Consider the following 27,029-nt stretch of genomic DNA (forward strand, 5'->3'; position numbering starts at 1 on the left):
CTTATTTATTTAAAAAACGAGAAATATATCTGTTAAAAAGGAAAATTTCTCCTTTTTCTTTCTCTCTCTTTATATTATTTTCTTGTGTATATTATCTTTTCGCCTAGCCTGTTCCCGTGAATTTTAGAATATCTGCCTTAGAGTATTTTGAAGATACAAAAACTACGATAGAAAACAGAACAGACTTCGAATATTTTTGTTCCAGTTTTTTTTTTTTTTTTTTCTTTTTCTCCTTATTCTTCCTCATTTTTTTAATTTCACACTCAACATCAACGTCGTATATTATTATTTTTATCCCATTTTTTTTTAAAATTATTACTATTATTATTTCTCTTATCATTATTTATTAATATTATTGTTATCATTAGTGTCATTCTTACATCTACATATATATATATATACATACACAACATGTGTTATGTATGTATATACACAATTTAATTTCACTCGAGCTCTGTTATCAAGAATTTAATCATCGTTACTTTTATATCGTATTATATTAATAGCATTTCTCTTTCTTCAATTTTTTTTTCTTTTTTTTCTTTCTTTTTAATATTGATTTTTCTTTGCTTTTATTATACAGATTGTCATGGTCGGCATCGCATTGCCGTCGATTTTTTTTCAGCCTGTTATTCTTACTTTTATAAATCTATCGCCTTTCATTCTTTTTTTTTTTTTTTTTTTTTTTTTTTTTTTTTTTTTCTATTTCCTTTCCATTCGACAAAATTTCGATAAATAAATAACCATGGCTGAGATTTTACTTTCAATATCATTCGCTTTATTTATTCTTCTCATTTTTATTTCTATAATATGAAATTTGTGCAGTTTTTCTTACGTTAAATTAAATTTCTCAATCGATCAAATATCTTTTCTTCGTTTTCTTTTTTCGTCTATAATAGTCACGATCAATATGAATATCCATTCCATTCTTTTATTTTTTAAGACTTTTCCCTTTGATCAATATCTATCGATTCTATAATTATATTAACAACCGGTTGTTCGAAACGTGTTTCCATAGGAAGAACAATTTATTGAAGATCTTTGAAAAATGATCGTCTATGAGATCCATCATCGATCCTTGGCACGATCAATTCGATCCTCCTTCACACGATGTTTCAATGAAGTAATAACTCTTGGATGAGATATTTCTTTTTACTTTTTGTTGACCACCCTTATTTATCGAAGAACTAGTAGTAGTTAGAGTCTACTTTCCTCAGGTACGTATTGTTCCTTTCATTTTAATAAGGGTGAAGAGAGGTAAAAAGGGCTGTTGAATTAATACACTATGCACGATATTTTTTTTAGAGGCCACAGTCGAAACTCTCCTGGTTTTGCACTTTTTCCTTGTAATCTTCCAAGTAACTATCGACGTTCCTGAAGATGCCAGAGTTTGCTTGATACATCAACGTTTCGAGAATTCTCTCGTTTTTGATCGCTTTCGATGGCAGAACGATCTGAAAGATATAGACGTAAGAAATCAGTTCTGTTATATTATTTTATTTCTCTCAAGTTTTAATTTCAATTCCTTTTCGAGCTTAATAATGAATATTCTAAGATTTTTTTTTAGAAAGAAGTGATAAAAAAAGAAAGAAATATTAGATAATCAAATCCAAATTCTTTTCTTTCATTGTCACAATAATAGAATTCAATATTATTTCTAATTTACTTATATTAAAAATTATAAAAAAAATATATTTGACCTTTAGTGAATTAACATTCTCACCCTGATAAGTTCCTGTGGTGTTATCCTATGCAGTTTCAAATCTCTACTTAGTCTGTCCATGATACGCTTGAATTCCACTTTCGGATCGACTTTGGTCGATTTTCTATCTTTAATCCTGTTCTTCGCCCACTCGAGCATCGCCTCGAATTTTCTAATCTCGCCAACTTCGAGACCTCTGCACATGATCATTTGAACCATCGACTCGCTCAGTGTCAAGAAATCAGGTGATTGGAACAGTTGATACGCTCTGGTTTCGATGAAAGCGAGGATCATGTTGACCAATTCTGAGGCGGACGTGTAACGCCAGCAATAATTCTCCAACGCGCTCAGCATCACGCATACGATCTCGATCCGTAAGAATTGTTTTGCATGGTGGAAACACGCTTGTAGAAGCTCAGGTAGATCGTAGTGTTCCGCTGCACAGATGAGACCCGGTATGTTGCTGCAAGTCAGTGGACAGGAGCCAGTTTGCAGATAATTGAGCAGGATTTTGAACGTCTTTGGATCGAACTCGATGATGTCGAACTGTATGAACGAGAAAAATTTACAATATAAAATATATATAATAATTTTATAATATTAAAATATATAAAATGTTATTCTATATAAAAAGTGTTGGAAATAGTTTGTAAAATTACAAAATTAAAATAATGAATTTTTAAGATGTATTAGAAAAATATTGAATAACATTTATATAAATCAAAAGTTTCATTTATGAATTTTGTTGTAATATAAAATGTATATGAATATAATTTAACAGAATGTTTTTTTACAGATATTTTAATTATTTTATTACATATTTGTGATGTGTGTATAGTTATCAACGGCAAAAGCTGAATCATTATTTTTTTTTTTGTATATTATTATTTACATGTAGAAAATTCTTGGAAAAGAAACGTTTAGAATCAGAAGAGTTACGACGAATTTTCAAGAATTTCAATCTCTATTAATTATTATATCATTTTATTTGCATATTTTCACATGTATCATTGTTTTTATATATTTTATGCATATTTTATATATATTTTTGTATTTTTTTTATAGTTGATAGATTTATAATAATAGCAGAAAGTTAAATATGTACAAGATAAGTACAAAACAGGTAAGTATATCAAATTTTATAATTTTTCTTTGCATGAAATTTTTATAATATTTTATAATAGAAGATTTATTGAATTCTTTTTAGAGAACAATGGACAATATTGCATAATATTATTGAATATTAAATTAATTGTTACAAATTATAGATTATTCCAAAAGTATGTATATTTATGATTTATTTTTCAATTCTAGTTTTCATTTTATAATTACAGAATTGTTTATGAAATATTTAAACAATTTTTATACTTAAAAAGAATTAAAAATATTTTTTTCAAATATCCAAAATTATCAAATGTTAATAGAAATTATGTTTCCAGCAAAATATTAAAATAAAGATATTAAATTTCCTTCTTTTTAATTGAAAGATTGTGGGACGAATTATAGATTTCGTTTTATAGAGAAATAAAATTAAATAACAAAATTTTTGAACCAGTTACGTTCAACACATTTTAAATTTGGAGTTTCATAAAAACAAGGAAATAGTCGATTTTTAAGAAATTTAATTTTAAATTTTTCTATGTTTTTATCATTTGTATAAACTTCAAAATAATAATTAACTTGCTCGATAAAGCAATCGAGACTTAAATATAATTTGTATCAAGAGATTCAATCATTATGCATTATAATTTCGAGGATTTTATACGTAATATTTTATCAATTTTAATAATATCTCATCTAATGTTATTAGTTTGAATATTTCATATAATAATCTTAAGATATAGATATATGTAATTGTTTTTTATATATTTTATATTCTTATTTCAAATATATTTTACTTTTTTTTTTACAGTTACTGGATAATAATATGATAAAGAAATAAATATAGAAAGGGTAAGTTAAATTTATAAATTTATAAATATAATTAGATATAAGTAAAGTATTGTAAAAAAGATTTGTTTCAGAAAATATAGTAGACTAAAAAGGTAAGTATCAGGAAAATATAAGGTAAGCATATCAAATTTTATAACTAGATATAAGTAAACTGTTGAAAAAAACATTTGTTCCTGAAAATAATAGCAGATTAAAAAGGTAAGTATAAGGTAAGTATAAGGTAAGTATATTACATTTTTAGAAATTTTTATCATCTTTCAAATTATATTTTACTCATGAAAAATTTCAAAATTTTCGAAAATTTAGAGTTCTGGCGCTAAAATTTCGGTTTGTTTACAAACATTGGTCTGTTTATTTACATTTTCAATGTTTATTTACATTCTCGGTTTGTTTATTTACATTTCCAATGTTTATTTACAAAAATTTTCGAAAATTTAGAGCTTTGGCGCTAAAATTTCGGTTTGTTTATAAACATTGCTTTGTTTATTTACGTTTTCAATGTTTATTTACATTCTCGGTTTGTTTATTTACATTTCCAATGTTTATTTACAAAAATTTTCGAAAATTTAGAGCTCTGGCGCTAAAATTTCGGTTTGTTTATAAACATTGGTTTGTTTATTTACATTTTCGGTTTGTTTATTTACATTTTCAATGTTTATTTACATTCTCGGTTTGTTTATTTACATTTCCAATGTTTATTTACAAAAATTTTCGAAAATTTAGAGCTCTGGCGCTAAAATTTCGGTTTGTTTACAAACATTGGTTTGTTTATTTACATTTTCAATGTTTATTTACATTCTCGGTTTGTTTATTTACATTTCCAATGTTTATTTACAAAAATTTTTCGAAATTTTCGAAAATTTTCAAAAATTATTTGTAAAATACTTACCTTTACTTACCTTCTATTTACTTACCTTTTTACAGCTACTTTTTTGTATTATATATTTTTCAACAGTTTCCTTAATTCTATATACTTACCTTTACTTACCTTTACTTACCTTTTTATAGCTACTTTTTTTATTGTGTAGTTTTCAACAGTTTCCTTAATACTATATATTTACCTTTACTCACCTTTACTTACCTTTTTACAGCTACTTTTTAAAGTACTTTTCAACTGTTTCCTTAATTTTAGATATACTTATCTTTACTTACCTTTTTACTTACTTTTTTACAGCGGTCTTTTCCGGCATTAATTTTTCAACAATTCTCTTAAATTTACATACTGTCTTTATATATATTATTTTGAATATCTCGTTTATTTTTCATAATATTAAAAAACGTTTCAGATAAAAGTTAAATGGTTTCGAAAGGGAGATATTCTTATAATCTTAATTTTTCCATATGTTGATCCATAGAAGATTTATGAACGTTAATGTTGATTTTTTAAATAGAATTTTAGATTCTTTAATGCTTCAATAAATGCATCTTATCATTCTCTATAAAAAAAAGTATTAAATCCCATATAGCAAATAACTCAGTAGTTTAAAAAATAATTTAATTTGATTAAATATTTTTTAAACTTTTAATGGTTTTATGCTATGAATGCCTTAATACTTTTTTATAAAGAATATCGTGTTGCATTTATTAGTTCATTGAAAGATATATAATTCTAATTAAAGAAACAATGTTAATTTCCATAAGGCTTCAATGCGTCCATTTGTGAAAAAATTAAAGAAAACAACATATCTCTATTCAAATCATATAACTTTTATCTCATTTTTTAATATCTCATTATGAAATATTAATGAGATATTAAAATAATAACCCATCCTATATTTCCCTCAATCCCTTAGAATTAAGTAAACTGTTAAAAAATGATTAATTCCTAGAGAATATGATATAAAAGGTAAGTACAAGAGGGTAAGTAAAAAAGGTAAGTATAAAACTTGTGCCACCTCCTATTAATTTATATTCTCCTAATACAATGTTAAAAATTCGACAAGAAATTTTTAATACTCGAAAATTGGACTTTGTATTAGGAGAGCATAATACTACAGGAGGTCGTTCGAAAAATACTTCCAAGAATTTTGACAATTCTTAGAAATGATGTCAAATACTTGGAAATTTCTAAATATTCGAACCAACGAAACATTTGGCCGAAAAGTCGACTTTGTATTAGGAGAACATGATATAATAGGAGGTCGATCGAAAAATTTTTCCAAGAAATGACGTCAAATTCTCGGAATTTCTAAAATTCTTGGAAACCAGGTCGACTTCTTAGAATTTCTAAACTTCTTGGAAATGACGTCAAATTCTTGGAAATTTCCAAATATTCGAACCAACCAAACATTTGGCCGAAAAGTCGACTTTGTATTAGGAGAACATGATACAATAGGAGGTCGATCGAAAAATTTTTCCAGGAAATGATGTCAAATTCTCGGAATCTCTAAAATTCTTGGAAACGAGGTCGACTTCTTAGAATTTCTAAATTTCTTGGAAATGACGTCAAATTCTTGAAAATTTCCGATTGCTCGAACAATAGAAGGTTACCTTTGGCCAAATATTCGATTTTCTACTAGGAGAACATAATTTAAAAGGAGTTTTTTCACATTTATCGTATATTTACCGTTCTCCTGCTTACTTTTTTACCATTTCCTCTTATCGTAGCCGATTTTTTAGAGCTTTAAAACGTTATTTTTCCCAATTTAAATATAAATTTAGACTTCTACTGCTAGTACACTTATCTCCACCTACTTTTGGTGCGTTTTTTATCATTTTTTTAAATTTTTTAAGAATTCGAGGATTCTTTGAGCACTGTACTTTTATTATTGGGAATGAACCGATTGTTTTTAATGATCTATTGCATAATATAATGCACTGGGTGTTCGATTAATATTATCTGGAATATCTCGCTTGTTTTTGGGAATATTAAAAAATGTTTGAAATAAAAGTTGAAGGATTTCGTGGGAGGTACATCCCTTTGCTATTTGTTTTTTCAAATATAGAAGCGTAAAGGATTTATGAGAGTGAATGTTGTTTCTTTAAATGGAAACATACTCTTTTTAATATTCCAGCTGATGTATCTTGGCATTGTCTGTAAAAAATTATTAAGGCATACATAGCAAAAAATTTATAGTTTAAAAAATAGTTAAATTTAATTAAATATCTTTTAAACTAATGATTTTTTGCTATATATGGCTTAGTAATTTTTTATAGAGAATAGCACGATACATCGATTGGTCCATTAAAAATTGTACGATTGCATTTAATGAAATAAAATTGACGTCGAGAACTTTTTTATGAGTCCATCTACGAAAAAACTGAGGGCACCAGAAGATAATCCTTTCGAAACCATTCAACTTTTATTTCAAGCATTTTTTAATATTATAAATAGTAAACGAGATATTCGAGAAAAAAGAATAAGATCGAAAATCGCTGAGCGATAGAAAAATTTTTGTCCAAAAAGTCGACTTTGTATTAGGAGAACATGATATAATAGGAGGTCGATCGAAAAATTTTTCCAAGAAATGACGTCAAATTCTCGGAATTTCTAAAATTCTTGGAAATCAGGTCGACTTCTTAGAATTTCTACATTTCTTGGAAATGACGTCAAATTCTTGGAAATTTCTAAATATTCGAACCAACCAAATATTTGACCGAAAAGTCGACTTTGTATTAGGAGAACATGATACAATAGGAGGTCGATCGAAAAATTTTTCCAAGAAATGACGTCAAATTCTCGGAATCTCTAAAATTCTTGGAAACGAGGTCGACTTCTTAGAATTTCTAAATTTCTTGGAAATGACGTCAAATTCTTGGAAATTTCCGATTGCTCGAACAATAGAAGGTTACCTTTGGCCAAATATTCGATTTTCTACTAGGAGAACATAATTTAAAAGCAGTTTTTTCAAATTTATCGTATATTTACCGTTCTCCTACTTACTTTTTTACCATTTCCTCTTATCGTAGCCGATTTTTTAGAGCTTCAAAACGTTGTTTTTCCCAATTTAAATATAAATTTAGATTTCTACTGCTAATACACTTATCTCCACTTACTTTTGGTGCGTTTTTTATCATTTTTTTAATTTTTTAAGAATTCGAGGATACTTTGTATTTTTATTATTGGGAATGAACCGATTGTTTTTATTGACCGATTGGATAATAAAATTTTTTTCTCCAATTTGTTTATCCGGATAATCTTTAACATATTTACGCTTGCTACAAACAAACACTTAATATGATTATTATCTTACCTGATATACGAAATAATTGCTGATTGTCGTGCATTTGAACAATTAATGCGTAACCGTTTGCATGCACTGTCATGTATGTACATTTATAAAAAAAAATCAATAATGTGATTTTATAACATATATAATTGAAGCCAATAATATTAACTGAGAGAGCGGCTAAGTTACAGATTCATCAATATTTATATTAGTTTATTATTGTTTATCAAATTTACCTCTGTCTGTGCCAATTTCGCTCTGTCAACTTTTTGCGCATCTGCACAAACACTTAGCCTTGGCACCGCTAATTGTTGTGCAGCTTTCTCCTTTTCCTTCGCCTCTTTATCTGTAAATATAATGTAAATAAATTTGTCTGGAACGAGATTTATCTCAATATCCGTTTAAAATTTAAAAAAGAAGAATTAATCCATGTTAATTCTTCAAATTAATATCTCATAGAGTTAGTTATCTGCTATTATTAAAAATTGAGCTTCTATTGCAATAAAAATCTAAATCTAAATAATAATGATACTATACTTACTGCTGCAATCCTGTGAACTAGCCCAACGTTTTCGATCCTCGGATTGCAAAGTGTTTCCGCTCCCGTGTTTTTTGATGCTCCTTCCCCAGCCTGCAGTGATCGTGCCGAGCCTCGAGAACGCCCGCTTCATCATCGGTGACGAGGGCACGCTTTTAGGTCTAAACAAGTCAGAGCCAGTATCTCACAGAAACCGCAGAGCGGCACCTCAGGATACGGAGAGGAAATTCTTCTTGAGAGGGAAAGATCATCGAGTTCGGAACAAATTGGATCCATGATGGAACGTTCGAGGGATGGAATTATTTATTTTTTTTCCAAAGGTTTGATCGGGTTTAAGTGGACGTTCCTGAACGCATCGAATAATAGCAGTAAAAATGTACATTACGAGACAACGACGAAAGCTCGTCTCCTTCGTTCGCAAAAATTGGAGAATGCCAATATAGAGAATATAGAGAAACCGAGCAGAGACAAGATTAAGAGATAATAAATTCAATTAATTCGTTCTCGAACGTGTTTACCGCATGCCTATATAGCCAGATCGTATGCCATAATCGTTTGTAAATAAATTTTTAAGATATCGAACATGTTTTTAACCCTTTGCGGACGAAACAATTGGAAGAAACAACAAACATTAACTCATATCACTTTTATATAATTATCTGTGTACTAAAAAATACAAAATATATTATATTTTATATATATCAATTAATTATAACTGTATTTACGTAAGTAGAAATGATTGTTCAATAATAGAAACTAACTGTTCAAGCACTATAAAATTTTCTGTATAAAGTTTTATTATCTCAAAAATTCATCAAACAGTTATGAAAACAAAGCGAAGAATTTTGATTTTCTTTTCTTTTTTTTAAATACTTCTATTTACACTAATAAAAACGATCAATATCTAATATAGATGAATATAATAATAGATGAATTTGAAAATTCTATTTGCGAGTACATTCGCCAGCAAAGGGTTAAAATTGAGAGAAAAACCGAGAATTCGAGAGATAGAAGGCAAACAGAGCACGCACGGCAAAGGAAAATGAAATAAAATATAAAGAAGAAAAAGGAAGAGAAAAAGAAAAAAAAAAGGAAAATCGACACGTCTATCACGACCGAAGCTAATAAGATAGATATATATTAATAATAATTAGCATGGCTGGTGTGATAAGTTCGATAGTTATTCTTGCAGTGCTTTTTTCAACGTTTTCAATTCGTTTTCAAATTATAATTTCGAATAATTAAACATGCTACACAATATAATCATTCAAAAGACAAGGAAAATATAAGACACCGGATTTCAACTATATCTTGCATCGCAAAAAATTCAATTTGCGTATATAATATAGAATATAATACGGAAATTTTGTCAAAAGTGAAAATACTTATATAATCACATGCGGTGCTGTGTGTAATTGTTTGTATATGCACGTGTATACAAGTGTGTAAGTGTGTGTACGTGTGTGAGGATAGGAGACATGGAAGTGCCGTAAAAAATACACATAATTACGATTAAATGTACGATATATAATATATAATATAAAGATAAATATATATAAAATTACATTCGACAACGACATCAAAGGCAAGTTGAATCTCACCGTTACTTCCGGCTTTTTTTTACTTGCTAAATAAATCCAGTTATATCCTTATCTTAGTCCATTTACATTAACCCATTTCTTTCGTGGATTAATTATGCAAAAAATTCGAAAATCGAAAATAAAATAAAATAGAAATGTTAAGATAGGATAGGATTGTGATAAGGATTCGTGTATGTATTTGTTTCCATGCAAGTCCTTTTTGATTAAAACGAAAATATTTTACTAGTTAATATTCTGTAAAAAAGATTTTATTTAATCAGGGGAGGATAGGAATGAAATAAATATTTTAACACAGAAAAGGAAAGTTGAAAATAAAAGAGAAGAAAAAATACAACTGATTGATTCTTTAATTTACAAAAAATAATATAAACAATATAAATTATAATAATATAATATAATAAAATGATACAATATAACAATATAATAAAACTATATTACTAATTACATTAATATTAACATAAAAATAAATATTACAAAATCTAATACATATAATTTAATTAATATATTGTTAAATTTAAATTACATATAATATTATAATGTAATGTTGTATTTATAAAAAAAATAAAAATTGTACAAAAAAAAAAAGGAATAATTTTCTTTATAATTAGAAAAAAATGGATTAATGAATACATTGCGTCTGAATTATATAATTGTCAATAAATATTTTTATTTGTTGCATATGTATTAATTAACCTTGATATATATTGATATATAAACTGGATTTGAAAATAAAAATGCACAATTCTAATTAACAAAAGTAATTCGCAAGATACAAACCTTGGACTTTCCACGTCAGGAACCTGAAGAAAGTTTGAACTTCTTGGTTTCTGTGGACTGAATAATGTGGGCACTGGCCTAGCAAGTAATTCGGCAACCGGTACTTGTGGACTTCCAAAACCAGCTTGAATTCCATACAACATTTCTTGGAAGACTCTAGAACAAATTTAAAAAAATCAGTAATTTTATACGATCTTATTCAAACGTCAATTTATTATTTGTATTTTTGGTATATTTAATTTTTAAATAAGAGTTTCAAAAATTTAAGACATTATTATAAAAATAGTAATAAAGTAATAGTAATAACAGTGAAATGAATAAAAAAAAAATGAAATAGAATTTTGTGAAAAGAAATTTATTTTGATATCAATTTTACATATATTTGAAAATTATTTACATTAATAACAACAATATAATTTAATTTCTTGATTGCAGATCCAGTACCTGCTTCTGACCGCCAAAATCGCTCTAACACCGAAGAATCGAACTTTCTGCTTCTGTGGACCATGCACCAAGAACGAAATGTCGAACAGATTCGTATTTAACGTGGCATTCTCTTGATCGTTCAAGAACACTTTAGTGAAGTCCTTGGCAAGTTGGTCTGGATCCTCGAATTGATCCCTGACTGAATCCAAAAGCGGCGAAGATGGCCTCATGTGTCCTATTGGTCTCCATGAACCACGCCTAAAAAAAAGAAAAAAAATAACAATGTCAATTGTAATAATTGTATTAATTGTAAAATTGTATATAATTTAAATAAAATGTAATGCAAAGTAAAAAAACCAATCAGCGTTTAATTTATCCTTATCCTTATTAATTTTTATTTTTTTACTCACCTGTACGGTTTTGGAATTTGGCCAGTTTCTGCGTGATTGGCCAAGTTAGCTACAATATCTTCCAACATTTGAGTCCTCGTTCTCTCTTGCATCTTTGCGAATTTTGGCGCGGAATAACTCGCTCTCTCTCCGTTGACAATCTTTGTCAATAACCACTCACGAAACATGGGACCTATATATATATATATTAATATCTTGTAGAAATCACAAGCCTAACTATATTCATACATTTTTGCAAATTAAGATTTCTTGATAGAATGTGTAGGAAATATTGTTTACCCTTTTTAAACACATTTTGTTCCCAAAGATAAGGTTTGTATGCTCCAACTTCGTCCCTCGTAGCGACGGATACTTCGTATCTGGTAACTTTCCTTTTTATCCGTGGACTGACTCGAACCAGAATAAACGTGTAGAGGAAATGCGACTTCATACAAGCTGGATTAAACGACGTCTTGTCAGCCTCCAAGAACACGACGCACACTATATCGTTTCCTATGTGTCGTTTCTTTTGCACCTAAAAAAAAAAAAAAAAAAAACTATTATTACCATTATCTTGAAAAATTAATTAAATTAATTAAATAAATTAATTAATTAAATTAATAAATATCAAAGAGGACAGATCGATTTAATTGACAGAGGCATAGTAGATACAATAATGAAAATATCGATTATTTATCGATGAAAATTAGTTACGTTAATCGGAAATGAATATGTTGGAGAAAAGAATTTTTCTTTACCCTCTGTACGTCGTGTTTCTCATTGGGGAGAAAGGTGGACACGTGGTACATGATCTCGATCCCTCGCCAATTGGTGTAGACCGAGTACAATCCGGTCAGATCATGAATCGTATCCAATCCACCCTTGTACTTGTCGAAACCCTTCAGACGAATTTTATCGCCGAGAATCTGCAGGAACTCGTCGAACAATGGCGAATTCTCGTGATTATCCAATATCTCTTCCTCTGTGCATTGATTCTCTTGAACGTAAAGAACCCCGACTTTCAGCTCCGATTTTATGAACACCTGATCCAGCTTCAGAAGCTCGTCCTGGGTGTCAGGTAATTGGCCCAACGTTAACGGTGGATTCACGTTCACCTCTTTGCCTAAACTACGCACCACTTCCTCTCGATTGTACCTGAAAAACGAGAATGAAAAATAATTTTCGTAACACGAAAACGATCGATTTATATTTTCAAAAAGAAGAGATTTCGAAAAGTGAGGGAGATTTACCTGATTTGAAATTTAATTTTTTTTTTTTTCTTCAATTTTTGTAGAATTTTCATAATTTGTATTATTTTTTTTAATCGTTGATAAATCTTTAAAAAAAGAAAACGTAATATTACGTAATCAGCATATTGTCAATGCATCAACAGATTTAGATTTTATTTGATTTCACTCCGATTGATTACAGCGTAACATTTCTAAATGAAAATAAAAGCAATTCTGTGTTACAGAGAAATCTGTGTTGTCTTTCACTAAATGATTTCTAAAAGCGTATATATGTTTCATATAAGTATGTGCTCCTCGTAGCAATAAAGTTAACTATTTGTTATTTGTGCAGCAAATAGCATTTTATGATTCTTTCAATTGGAATATAATAAATTTGTAATATTCTCAAAAGTAATTTAAAACATATCTTCCTATCCAAAGACACAAAATTTGCATTATCCCATTTCATTTCGAAATATAAAACAACTTTTCTCTTAATCCCATTTACTTAAACGATATTAATATCTCTAGAGAGAGTTAGGATATAACCATTCTTTACTCTCACTTTTAACTGTGTCACTCGATATGCGTATATTACACTTACAAGCGAAATGGCTGACTTATACTACTTGTTCGACTCGTGTTATTGATTTTTCGAAATTACTTTTGCAATTGACGCAATCAACAAATTTCTATCCACTTAAAATACAAATACAAATAAAAATACAAATACAAATTTTTCCAATATTTTTTCAAGAGATATTAAAAAATATCAAAATTCTTATAAAATTCTTACTGAAAATAGAAAATTAAATAAAATAAATACCTATCAGCAAATACACAACTCGCGGGAATCAATCCGTGTACAGTGTAACTGATAGCCCTGACGAGAATTCTGAACTGATCCCGACTGTTCAACGTTTCCTGCTTGATGCTAAGTATCACGGGGCCAAGGTCGTCGTCGTTGGTGAAATAATTCCAATGCTCAGTTCCATAGAAATATTTCTCGTATGTCTCTTGTTCGACCGAGGTCAACTCGAATCCTTGGTTCTTCTCCCATTGCTCCTCGATCGTGGTCTTCTTTCTGGGCACTTCGTCGGTGTCAGACTCTTGCTGGACCTCGGCCAATTCTGTGTCGGTCGCCTCTCCGCTCTCGCTCTCATCCCAGATCGTGTCAGAGGTGATCTGCTGTCTGGAGCACTCGATCCAGTAGCCAGGTGTAGGTATCAGGTTGTGAGGGAACTCGTTGCAGAATTCATCTATTGGAAAATATAATATTTTGCTTAATCATATTGCGAATTATTATGGATAAGAGTAACGAAGGAAAGGATGGTCTCTCTTCGTGAGGATTTAAGGAATAAATTAATTTGAACAAATTAGAGTTGGATTATTTGAATTTTTTTTCTTTGAAATTTAAAATAATAATTTTAACGTAATTTTTATATTTAATTCCATTTAATTTTTATCCATTTAATCAAAGAATGATTTTTTTAAAAGATTAAATTCAGGTTGAAGTTGTGAATAATCTTGAAAATGTAAAATAATAATTTTAGAATAATGATTATTTTATAATATTAAGAATACATAATGATATAATTTTTTTAAAGTATTCACTGTACCCATTAATCAAGTTATAATTAATTATTTATTATTTTTAAACTGTATTTATTATGTTCTTTAATAATTTATAATTCGAATTTTATTTACTAACGAGAGAAGAGGATTGTAATTTATTACAATTTTGAAGTTTAATGGGAAATTCAGAAACTAGTAATTTTATTAAAAAGACATTGCGCAACTTCATTATAATGATGTACGACTAAAATGTAATTCCGTGAGCGAGAAGCAAATAAAATAAAATTAAAAAATATGATACATGAAATATTTGTTGGACGTTGTTCAAATAACGAAAGAGATTTTATTTGTTTCATCCGTTTGTTACTTGATTACGGTTATGTATTCCATTAATCATTGTTCATTATTTAGTACTCGTAATCTCTCATTAATTTATCCGATTTTCATTCTTTTATTTGTTATATAACAGAAAACTTATTTGTTTGCTTTTACTTTTATTTTTATACGAAATAATTATTCATTTAAATTTATTTTATTTATTTTATTTCTTATTTCTTCATTTAACAGCGAATGATCATTATCTTTTCCTTATTTCGACGAGAAACTACGTATTATTCGATAAAGCAATCCTTATCGTTTGATATTTATTCATTAAAAAATACAAATTAGCAAATCTACAATTATATAATTATCATTTTAATAAAAACTTGCAATTTCACAATCTGAATTCACTGTAATTGAACACAATAGATATAACGAAAATTATTTTATACATATACCACATATCTAATTTTAACAATCGTATACCAAATTCAATTATTATTTATCTATCTATATAACAACGTTGAACAACTTTTTATCATTATTACTTACTTTATCGTAAAAGTAAACGACATCTAAAAATTATCCTCACGAGTCTCCTCAAAACTCAGCAATAAACAGAAACTTTTTCAGAAACACCATGCAACTACTTCACACCCCTGTCTCCCCCCAATTTCATTTCCCATTATTCTCCTCAATTCACCCTTCCATCCTCCTCGAAACAACACACTCCTCGCATCCTCGATCGAGAACGAAATTTCAACGAATCCACCCTCTTATTATTCACCCTCCACCCCGAAGCAACAGTCGATCCAAACCACCTCGAAGACGTTTCCTCGTAGCCACGTGGAAACGTGAAAGAGTCGAGAGGCGTGGAAATCATTAAGGAAGCAAGGCTGCTGTTGGGGTCGAATCCGATCGAACTATCGGGGGTTGCCCTCTTTCAAGGATTTTTTCTTTCGACGTGCAACTAGGCTATCCCGTCCACTTAGTCACGTATCGCGTTTCCCCCTTCGCAACATTCCGCTTTTCATCGATCCGCCCTTCTCCTTCTCTTTCTCTCTTTTCTTTCTGCCTCTTTTTTTCTCTCTAGAAGGTTTATGACACGCGGATTATTGTACGAGATATTTTTGAGGAAATCAAATTTTGGGTAAAGATTTTCTGGAAAATCTGAACCACCGTGGACATTTTTCATGGATATAAAAAATAAAATTCCTAAGTGATATGAAGATTATGTCATAAATCCTTGATATTATAATTATTGTATAGATATAGATATTATTCTTTTTTTTAGATTAAGAGAAGTAGAATTGATGATTGGTAAATTCGAGATCATTTTATATAGTGTCACGAAAAAAGTTCTTAAAGATAAGATGGCTTGATCACGATATATGAAGACGATATATTTGAAAATTTATACAACTAATTAAATCTTAATGCAACATTTTGTTTGTAATTTTTATTCTTTATGTATATAATTATATCATATGTTATTGTAAAAATTCGTTTGTTATTTTTCTATTTTCGTTTTCTCCTTCATTTAGAAATAATCCCTAGTAAAAACAAAAAATAGTAAAAATTCAACCGTTATTTATATATTGAAAGATAATTAAACATCTAACATTTTTTTTTTTTGATAAACAAATTCAGATATTAAGAATTGTCCGGCAAAAAGAGAGAAGAACTAAGAACTTCTAAAATATCCTATCAAAACGATCATCGCATTAAGAGCAAGCAATTCAAGAGAGCCCTCTCAAGGAAAAAAATCGCAAATCAAGCGATATATCTCTCGAATATCGATAACCTGTTAAAAATCCCCTTAGATCAATAAAGCCAATAAAAAAACACTATATTTTTTCAATCAAAAATTAATTTGTCGTGAATATACGTGTTATACACCAACCTTTAGATGGACACACACGTTCAACATTCTCTCTCTCTCTCTCTCTCTCTCTCTCTCTCTCTCTCTCTCTCTCTCTCTCTTTACTTGTTGGAACGTCGACGATACCACGGTCGACTCACTGTAAGGTAGAACACCAAACTGTTTATAGACAGGCTTGGTATTCGAACTTAAAGTGAACCGGCCCCGGTGCATCCTCGTCTCTCTCCCTCTCCCTCTCTCTCTCTCTCCCTTTCTCTCTCCAGACTGGTCGTCTTTCCGCCCCTCTAATCTCGGCTTTCTCCCTGCAGGAACTAATGGCCTGTAGTGGTTCGTAAATTCGATCGTCGATACCCGGGGACAGCCGGTTCCTCTTTTACACCCCCTTCCTACGGATGACGATGCTCCTCTTCCAGCTTCTTCTCGTATCTCTGCGTCGAAGGATCGCGAGATATATCCTCTCATATGGAGGATAAAATAACGATTAAACTGCGGATGTTTCCCCTCGTGATTTTCATCCTTACGTTTTATATATATATATATATATATTTTTTTTTTTTCAAAATTCGATGTAACTCTCGCAATAATAATTTTCGAAATATTTTTCTCGGTTATATTTCGGTTTGCGGAAAAATATGATAATACGAATATTTGAAAGGTGAGATAACGAACAATCAAAAAAATTGAAGTAGTAAGTATATGTAATAATAATAATAAAAACGTTGGGCAGAAGTAAGTTAATGGATCGTGTGACGTTAGTATCGCGTTCTCGATAGTGTTAATGATGATGGATTTTTAAAAAAAGTTACGTCTATTTTTTTTTTTTTTTCTAAATATCCAAAAATCCTTGTACGAATAATTATCTTATCGTTCTGATAATATCTGAATTGTTCTAATTCAAAATATAATGTAACGTGTTCAATTAATAACTCAAGGTTGCAAAAAACATGGTTTGTGTAGCCTATAATTAGCATTTACTACACGTATACTATGACTACGCTGTTATGTGAGAGTTTACCGATAGAATAAATTAATCTAACGATACAAATTTGCCATATGATTATAGAATATGCATGTGTGAATATATAATAATATATTTTTGCATATAATTATAAATATCAATATGCAAAACATACTTATTACGCGAAAGATAGAAAATAAAATATGTATTTGTCCATTATTGCTTTATCTGTTTTCTATATAATAATTTATGTAAACATCCGCAGTCTAATATCGTTGGTAATTCTTGGCAAAATTTTTGGACTTTTTGAGAAGGGAGAGAAGGTTGGTATTACGGTGAGATTTTTTTTTTTTTTTTTAGGTTGATGGAGGGGTGGTAATCTTGTCGCGGTGTCGAGTAAATGTTTGATGGATCGAGTTTGCTTCTAGATTAGTTTCTTTTTTTTTCTTTTCTCTCTCTCTCTCTCTCTCTCTCCTTTTTAGAATTATATGGATTGGATTTTATCCCGATGAGATAAGTTTAAATTTGTTACTTTTTCTTCTTTTCATCGATAATGATTTATGTATCTTTAAAAAAAATTTAAAATTGAGAAAATATATAATTTTGTTTTAGATAGATAGTTATAGATATTGAAGGTTATTTTCACTTAAAGATTTTTGCGATACTCTAGCTTTTATAAAATTTATTTCTATCGGAAATAATAGAAAACATTGAAATCCAGATGAAACTTTTTACACATTTCACATGAGTTTCGATTTTTATTTTAAAACTGGACAGATTTATACGTGTATGTATGCACGTTGCTTGCATACACGCGAGTTTACGGTAATTTTGTCGTTGAACTCGATGGATTCCATTGTAACAATTGTCAGTGAAAATTCTGTAAAAACGTTTATTTGATTTTTCGCACTTACGCACGATTTCAAACCGAACCCGTTTCATGAATAAAATGGATATTTGTATTATTGGAACCGAATACTTTTAACATCGCATTTCCATGAATTTATGTAAACTTGATTAATTTCGTACGCGGGCGATGTTGCGGATGTCATTTAGCAACGGTGTATTAAATTAAATAACGATTTAATTACACGTACGAGAATAAATTTTCAAAGTATACGAATGTATAAATGCTCCCACACGTATGGAATATTAAGTTGTCTATAATTTTGTCAGATTATTTGGATTTTTTCTGTTATTAATTTTTCATCAAAAAAAAAAAACGAATATTAATTATTGGCGAAAGAGATTTACTATTTTACTTTCGTTGAATTTTATTTTACTTTTGATTATATTCAACGTGGAATATATTGAACATTATTATTGTTTCGATGAGTGTACATATATAAATTTATTTGATAGAAAGAATTTCGTTTCTAAGTCAAGTGACATAGAATTTTTTTTTATAAACTGTGTTTTATAAACTTTCTTTAAAAAAATGAAATATTAATATTTATTTTAATTATAATGAATTTTAAACGTATTAATTTCTTTCAAAAATTACTTCCTTTTAGATGAAATATATCTATATTGAAATATCAAGTGGAAATAATTTAAAACAATAGATAAATAAAGTATTAAGTATTTTAAAATGCTCAAACATTTATTTTATCAAAATTTGATGACATTTCTATTTTTGCAATTAGCAAATAACCATTTCTGTCCACATGACAAATATTTGCCTTGAAATAACAAATAACTTGAATATGCGAAACACGTTCGTTCAATTAAGCTTTCAAAACATGTTGCAAAACATGTTTATTTACTTAAATGATTCCAGAATACAAAATACATGCACGTTTCCTTCACGTTTCTTCAAATATGTCGAGAGATATGTCCCAATATCATTAAGTGGAAATTTATTTACTTACGATAATAAATTTTATAAATCTCTACGAATTTATCTTCTAAACAGAAGATTTTTCTTTCTAAAATTTATCTTCAAATCTTAAGATCAATTTGCATTAAGAAAAATTAAATTTCTGAGATATACTTTTTTGAAAAACTTAAAAGATATTAATAAAAATCAAACATATCATTTTAAGTCAAACGAAGTAAATTACAATCTTTTATTATATGAAAAATTTATAATATCTCAGAATTCTTTTGTAATATCAAAAAATAACATTCCCTTGGAACAATAAATTATTATAAGAAGTGAACCATAATTAATTGAAATAAAAATTTTATAAATCAATTTTTAAAATTCTAAGATAATTGATATTAATTGTAAAGTATTCTTTCCAAGATAAAACATATGTGTAGCTTTTTTTTCTTCCTAAATTATATCTTATTTTAAAAATAAGAATGAGAAAAATGTAGAAATTAAATCATATACCAGTACGCCAACAAAACGACAAAAACTTAATCACGAGTTGAACACTTGAGGATTTAATTCGATTCGATTTAGATTCGAAACGAAGCCAGTGAATGTAAAGGCGTGTAATCCAAGACAGGAGAAACCACCTGTAGCGTCGACTCATACATATGTACGTCTAGTAAAAGTTCGCAATTCTAGTCTCTTTCCTTCCGTTTCCCCTCGACTCGTTCTCGAGTCTCTTAACTTGTTAACCTTCAACCGGCGACTGCGTGAATTTTCAGCATCTCTAATAACATCAGCTTATATATTTCTCGAAATAAGTCCGCGTTATATAATTATCCTAATATTTAGTTATCAAATTTGATAAATTATATTATTTTTAACTTATTATATGTAATTAAATGAAAAATTAATAATCGATGGAAAAGTTATGTATGATTTTTAATTTTATCATTATGTAATAACAACTTTGTGAAAACCTTTGTTTATTGAATCGTGAAATTTAAAAGTCTGCTTGAATTAAATGTGTTTCCATTGAACCGTGTGTTCGATAAAAGTGATTATATATTCTGTTTTATTTTGTTTTTGTATATCAGAGTTAATGAGGAAGGAGATAAGGAATTTATAATAGGACTTTCTCAATATTACTTCCTGTTAGCAAATAACTGTTCGAACCTTAAGACATTGATAAGAAATATGACAAATATATTATAAATCTTGACAAAGTGAAACCTTGTTTGATTCACTGATAAAACATATTCTAATATTACTACACTTTACTTTATAATACAATATTTCCTTTTTACATTGATTGCTATTTTAAACCATTTCACAAGACACACATGCCACAAGATAGTTTGGAAAATTGACAAATTAGCTGGCCATACCTGAACAAGCTTGCGGTGGTAAGGGGAAGATTAAGGTGGTCGATGACTTCCTTCGGGCAACTGCGCAGCCTAAACTTTGTGGTTTGAAGCTGCGCAACTGCTGCATGAAGTCCGAGCACTCCATCAGCGCCACGTCAGCGAAGTGAAGATCGCAAAGTATTTGGTTCTTGAACCTGTGAAACAGAAGGAATTAATGATCCCTCTGCATCTCTAAATAAATCGAACAATATTTTTTGAATTAATAACGACGAGCTTGTTATACGTATAACGAGCTGATGGAAAAATTTCTTCTGATTTCCGATACGATATCTTTTAACTTGCTTCCTGATTGATTTGCTCCATTTCACAATTTTTTTTTTCTTTCTTAAATTTATAATCTTACCGTTGCTCTTTAGAATATTTTATAATCGATGATGAAATGAAGATTTAATAATTATTGATATTATCTTTGTGTTTGATATTGCGGAATAATATCCAGATTATAGAATTTCATATTTTATAAATTTGGAAAAACTTTTTTGCTATCTTGTTTTTGTACCATGCGAAGATTTGTCTTTTGTTATTTAATAATATTTTGATGAGAGTTTTTTTTTATATTTTGTGAAATGTAAAAATATATCTCTTGTTATTTTAACTTTATGTTATGTAATAATAATTTTTATTATTATAAATTAAGAGGTGAATTTTAAATTTACTTTAATCATGTCATATTTTTCCTTTTTCTACTTATCTTTATCGAATTTATGAATATTTAAGAAAAAATTTTAGAAAAAATTTTATTCCCTTGTGGACAAATATTATTCTTTTCTTACGAGATGTATGTTTATTTTGTAAAAATAGCGCAAGTTGTATATTGTATGTTTTATGTATACAATATATCGGTTGGGAAAATATTTATCTCAGCGGTTCAATTAAATTGTATATTTTTATAGGTCGACGATCAATAAAAATAACAGCTTCTCCCTCGGGGTATATGAAATGAAAACTGCAATCTTTTTATTCGTGCAAATTTAATAATATTTGCGCAATTGTAAAACTTTATATCTTTTGATATGATACTCACCTTATCATTGTATTTCATATTACTTTATTATCACTTTATAATTGAAGAAATAGATTAAAAATAATTAATAAATATCAATTATTTTATTAAGAATCGATTAAAAAAATATATATATATATTTCACATTTGTAATGATTAATACAAAATATATCTATTAAATTTTGAATAATTTGCTTTAGAATTTATTCGTGCATTATTTAATTATCATCTAAATTTTAAATTTACGAAATCAGATAGAAAAATAAATAATAAATTTTAATGATCTATATTAAATAAATAACTTGAACGATATTTAATATATAATCTAAAACACTCGTAATTCCATACGTAACAGTTAATATTAATATTATATTAATATAATATTATATATAATATTAATATTAATATTACAAAAATTATATTGAATATAATCTATCTAGCAGCAATTTTTTTCTCTATGAAAGAGCTGGCAGAAAGAGAATTTACAGTTCCATTTATAAATAAAATATATCGTTCTCAAATATTTCTTCCAGAACATATTTCAAATTACCTTTTTTATTATTCTATGCAATCTTCGCATCTATTCACATGTGCACGTTTAACTACTTCACCTGCATGAAATAAAAAACACACACGACACAATTTTCGTTTTATCGATCCTCGAATCAAATGCATCTCGGGGGCCACGATCGAGCGAATACCGATTCCAACAGCCATGACGTTTTTCCATGTCACGTGGAAATACATTTCGCGATGGGAAAATTCTTTTGAACGAAAACAAACCGCGAGGAAATGAAGATCCTCGATCTAAAAATTTTTATTAGGAAAAGTCAATCCGTGAACGATATAAAACGTCAGCCTTTTGTATCTCTTTTGTAGCTTGAAATAACAAAAATATCGTGAAAAGTTTCATTATCTGTATTAAAAATAATACAAAATATGGATAAAAAAAATTTTGTTGATTTACCCGCGAATGTGTTTTGTTTATAAAATTCTTGATTAAAGCGATTGAAATGAAGTTTTTCTTTTATTTCTACGAATGAATTATTTCTAAGAATGCGTAGAATTATTACATTTATATTTTTTTTTTAATTTAATTTAGATTTTAGAATATGTTTCGCGTATACATAAAAGTTTTGGATAAAATAATATATGAAAATTATTTATCTTTATGAATAAATATAAGGATACATGGAATTATTTCAACAAATATATGTATATATATGTTGAAATACACATATATTTTTTTCTTAATAATTCAATCTAGATGAAAATTCGTTTTATATTTATATGAAAGTTATAAGTGAAGTAAAATGAAAATTTGGTATTTTTTTTATGAATGAAAGCAAGAACGTATATATATTATGATATAATATTATTAAAACTCGAGCAATATTTATTTTTTGAAAAATTACTCATAATATAAATTCATGAATAATTATCGATGATCATCACAAGAAATACTAATTCGAGATAACTGATATCTTGTTTGACCTTTTTCTTTCTGGGCATCAACAAGTATTTCGATTGCCCGATAATTTCCTAATGAATTCATTTCATGTTTTATGCATGCATTCTATTTTCTTTATTTGAAAAAACTGGTTTATGTTGCCAACAATGTTACCTTTATTTAAACGATTCCATACATATTCTACAATATTTAGGTCATAGCTATATTTATTACATCATTTCTAAAATCTTTGTAAAGCATAAAGATTCATTTCCATGTAATATTGCGAAAGATACGTTCATTTCCTATTATACGACAACTACTGTGAATATGGTATAAGATTTTTCCATTTTGATATTATTGAGGAACTGTATTGTTGCCTGCGAATTCATGAAATTGCATTAAAATGTAACATTGTGTAAAAAGCTTTTACATATATATTCCGTTTTAAAAATACTTTGCTTAGTTGCAATCAAAGAACCATAATGGCTTCGAATATAACATACAATGGTAAAAACTTCTTATTTGGTAAAAACTGCTTATTTCTTTACATAATACAATTTCCATTACAATAAAATATAGTGTTGTTGTTGTAATACAGAAGAATCGAATCATAAATTTATATTTTGCTGTAAACAAAATATTTCAAATCAATTATATAATAATTACAAAAAATTAAAAAAGAATCAAATTATACCGTGCGTTCAAGTTGTTAATTAATACAAAATATTAAGTACATTCATCTTAAATATACAAAATTTTGTATGCATAATTGTAACATTTGATGTACAGATTGTGTTTATCATTATAATGCAAAATTTTGATTACAGATAACAGAGTAACATTTAATATGTAATTATATAAGATTGCTTAAATCACTCACCGTCTAGCCCGTTTCTGATTGGGTCCTGTGAGATTCAAGCCGCAGCTGTTACATTTTAGACATTCCTCATGATAGTGATTGTTGTCGTACAGTGGTGATGGTTCTTGAAAAAATAAAAAAAAAAAGAAAAGATTAATCGTTTTAATCGTTTTACGAAAATAATTCAATATAATGATATCGATATAATATCGATATAATTTAATAAAAAATTCATTGTACGTAGCTTAATATAAAATTTTCATATATGGAAATTTTTGAAATGATTTAATATGAAATATGGTACATGTAAGATAAAATATGTATCTAGATCAACGTGATTAAAATAATGAGGGTTGAAAAAGGTTGAAAAGGGTCGAAAAGGGTTATCAAACGATTATCTAATCATAATTTTAAATATTTAATAAATCTTAATATAAAAGGAAAACTGTTTGTTGGTATATATAATGTACTATACATTATAACGTTTATTAAGTAAAATTAGAGTTTGTCGGTAAGTTTTTTCCATAAACTTTAAAATTTTAGAATCTAATCTAGCATAAAAAATTAAAAGGGAGAAAAAAGAAGAGGAAAAGTTAATAATGTGAAATGAGAGCAAACACAGCAGAGCAGCTGTTTAAAATTCTCATAGGTATTCGTCCACTTTGATCCAAGTCTTTTCACTTTCTCGTTGATGGCATAATTTTCGTGGAAATTATTCCTTTGAATGGAGAAAGTTTACAGAATTAATAAAGCCCGAGTGCGAAATGAATTTGCAATGGTTAATCCAAAATCAATAGAACTTCCATTTATATCTCATTAGATCTATTAAATTTCGACTTACCGGAATTATTAGACATTAACTGTATCTGTAATTTATTCAAATTTGCTCTAATTTGAAATAAATCAAGATTTATTATTTATTTTATTTTTCTTTATTTAATATAATATAAATCCCTTTTCTATAATATTCTTAAAATAACTATTGAAAGATTATCAATAGTTGTCTGTGATATTTCAAATTTTATTTGAAGCAAATATATGTGCGATTCAGGATTTAAAAATTAAATTATTAAATTATTATCTGAAAATAGAAAATAATTATATCGATTCCGTTTACGAAAAAATGCAAATAAACGAAAACCTAAATGAATGTCTTTAATCAACATGTTTTTAATTGAAGTAAATATCTCGTTTGAAGAATTTGAAATATGTTAAATATTAACTTGATTACAACGTTATTCCCTGATATCATAATATAATAATCTTCAAAATATTTCCATAATATACGTGAATATTTCTAGTATCTATGTAAGAAAATTATTTTGCAATTTGAAAATTATCTATATCGAAAAATTTTTCTCTTTAGATTTTGGTTTCATATATTTTCTACCTTCTACATTTTTAATTTTATTTTCTATCTCTTATATCTTTTCGGTCTCTAACTTCATTTTCTGTCTTTTATTCTTTTTGTATTACTTTATTTCCTATCTTTTTTTATTCAATTCTATTTTCTGTTTCTAATAAAACGTCAGATATAATCTAGTTCAATTACAAACAATAACATTCTCTTATTTAAAATTATTACTTCTATTAAACTTTATCGACTTCGAAAATCTCACTAAAACAGAATCCGCAAAATTCTAGCCTACATATCCGCCTCGATAATCCAATCACTGTGCAAACTAGCGAAAACGCCTGGAAAACGAACCTAATCCACGTATTCACAGAAACAAGAAGAAAAAAAAAAAATTTTGTCAGTGATGCTTCATCGATCAATTTCGAGGATTAATACTAGAAATCCTTGAAATTTTATCCTATAGAATTGTATTGGCAACTATTTTGATCGTGCACAATTTATCTATCTCTAATCGTTATATTATATTCGATATATCAATGATAACTTTTATTTATCTGTATATAAAGAAAATTTGATACGTGATTTAATAATAAAACTACAAGTAACACGAATAACACCATCTTTTTTAAGTACACCAATATTTTGAATGCTAATTTTATGTACTTTAATAATATTATAATATAATAATAATAATCATATACTTATTTATCTACAATAATATTTCCATTAATACTAGTAAATATAAACAAGTACTACGAATCAATATTTGATTCATTATTATATAACAATATAATATACACTATACGTTTTACAGTTATCTGACAAATGTTTATCATATTGCAACAATCTATCCTTATTCTATACATGCGAATTAACACCTTCCATTTCAAAAATTAAATTAAACTCTTCTTCTTTCCTTCTTTCTATTACTTGTCCCCTCCCCTCCCCCAAAAAAAGAAAAAAATAACTAGCTTCTCCTTTCTCATTCAATTAAAGAAATTAAATTCAATTGTTGATTTAATCACTTTAACAAAGGAAGAGGAAAAAAAAAATCGAAATGGTTTGACAAACGTGATTCCAATATCAAATTAGATCAAATCCAATCGCAAGGCTATACCTTTTCTCGCGTCCTCGATCGTCCTTCTTCTCTCCTCTTCACCCCCACGTTTTATAGTTAACGACCAACAGTCGAAGGGTGTGGCCTTCGATTCTCCTTCTCCCTTTTCATTCATTCTCCCTTTCTCTCCCTCTCGTGGGGACCATAAAAAATTCCAACGCGTGCCGAGCACCACGGTATGTTGATATCAAAGAGAGGAGAGGAGAGAAGAGAAGAGAAAAAGAGAAGAACGAGGTCGCCGAGGCGCCGGCGTCGTTCTCGTGACCGGCTAAACGTCTAATTGCACGCACGCACGCGTGCACGTTCAGATGCTTCTCTGAATCGGGGCAGTGACCGGAAATTTACATTTTTATTGCCGCCACTCGATGGCAGAATTCGAACGTTGGACGACTGATAAGGATGTAGGGCTCGAGATTGGGGATGATTTAGTAGACTGGAGAATTTTTTTTTTTTTTTCCTTTCTTTCTTTCGTTT

The 27,029-nt window shown here is 28.3% G+C and overlaps 1 protein-coding gene across 2 annotated transcripts in view; it reads right to left on the reverse strand.

The window, feature by feature from the left end:
• Positions 1–702: 702 nt before the first annotated feature.
• Positions 703–27,029, reverse strand: part of LOC122710897 — a 93,529-nt gene continuing 67,202 nt past the window's right edge. For both annotated transcript variants that reach the window (XM_043929125.1, XM_043929124.1), the window contains 12 exons: positions 24,103–24,205; positions 20,728–20,900; positions 13,611–14,043; positions 12,314–12,710; positions 11,856–12,090; positions 11,577–11,748; positions 11,185–11,424; positions 10,741–10,896; positions 8,366–8,523; positions 8,061–8,170; positions 1,724–2,248; positions 703–1,454 (listed from right to left, as the gene is read on the reverse strand). In XM_043929125.1, the coding sequence (XP_043785060.1) occupies positions 1,302–1,454; positions 1,724–2,248; positions 8,061–8,170; positions 8,366–8,523; positions 10,741–10,896; positions 11,185–11,424; positions 11,577–11,748; positions 11,856–12,090; positions 12,314–12,710; positions 13,611–14,043; positions 20,728–20,900; positions 24,103–24,205 (2,855 nt within the window). In that variant the 3' untranslated portion in view covers positions 703–1,301. The remainder of the gene's footprint in view (positions 1,455–1,723; positions 2,249–8,060; positions 8,171–8,365; positions 8,524–10,740; positions 10,897–11,184; positions 11,425–11,576; positions 11,749–11,855; positions 12,091–12,313; positions 12,711–13,610; positions 14,044–20,727; positions 20,901–24,102; positions 24,206–27,029) is intronic.

Source organism: Apis laboriosa, unplaced genomic scaffold (assembly GCF_014066325.1).
Source record: "Apis laboriosa isolate Shangri-la unplaced genomic scaffold, ASM1406632v1 scaffold15_cov152, whole genome shotgun sequence".
In the NCBI taxonomy this organism is placed as follows: Eukaryota; Metazoa; Arthropoda; class Insecta; order Hymenoptera; family Apidae; genus Apis; species Apis laboriosa.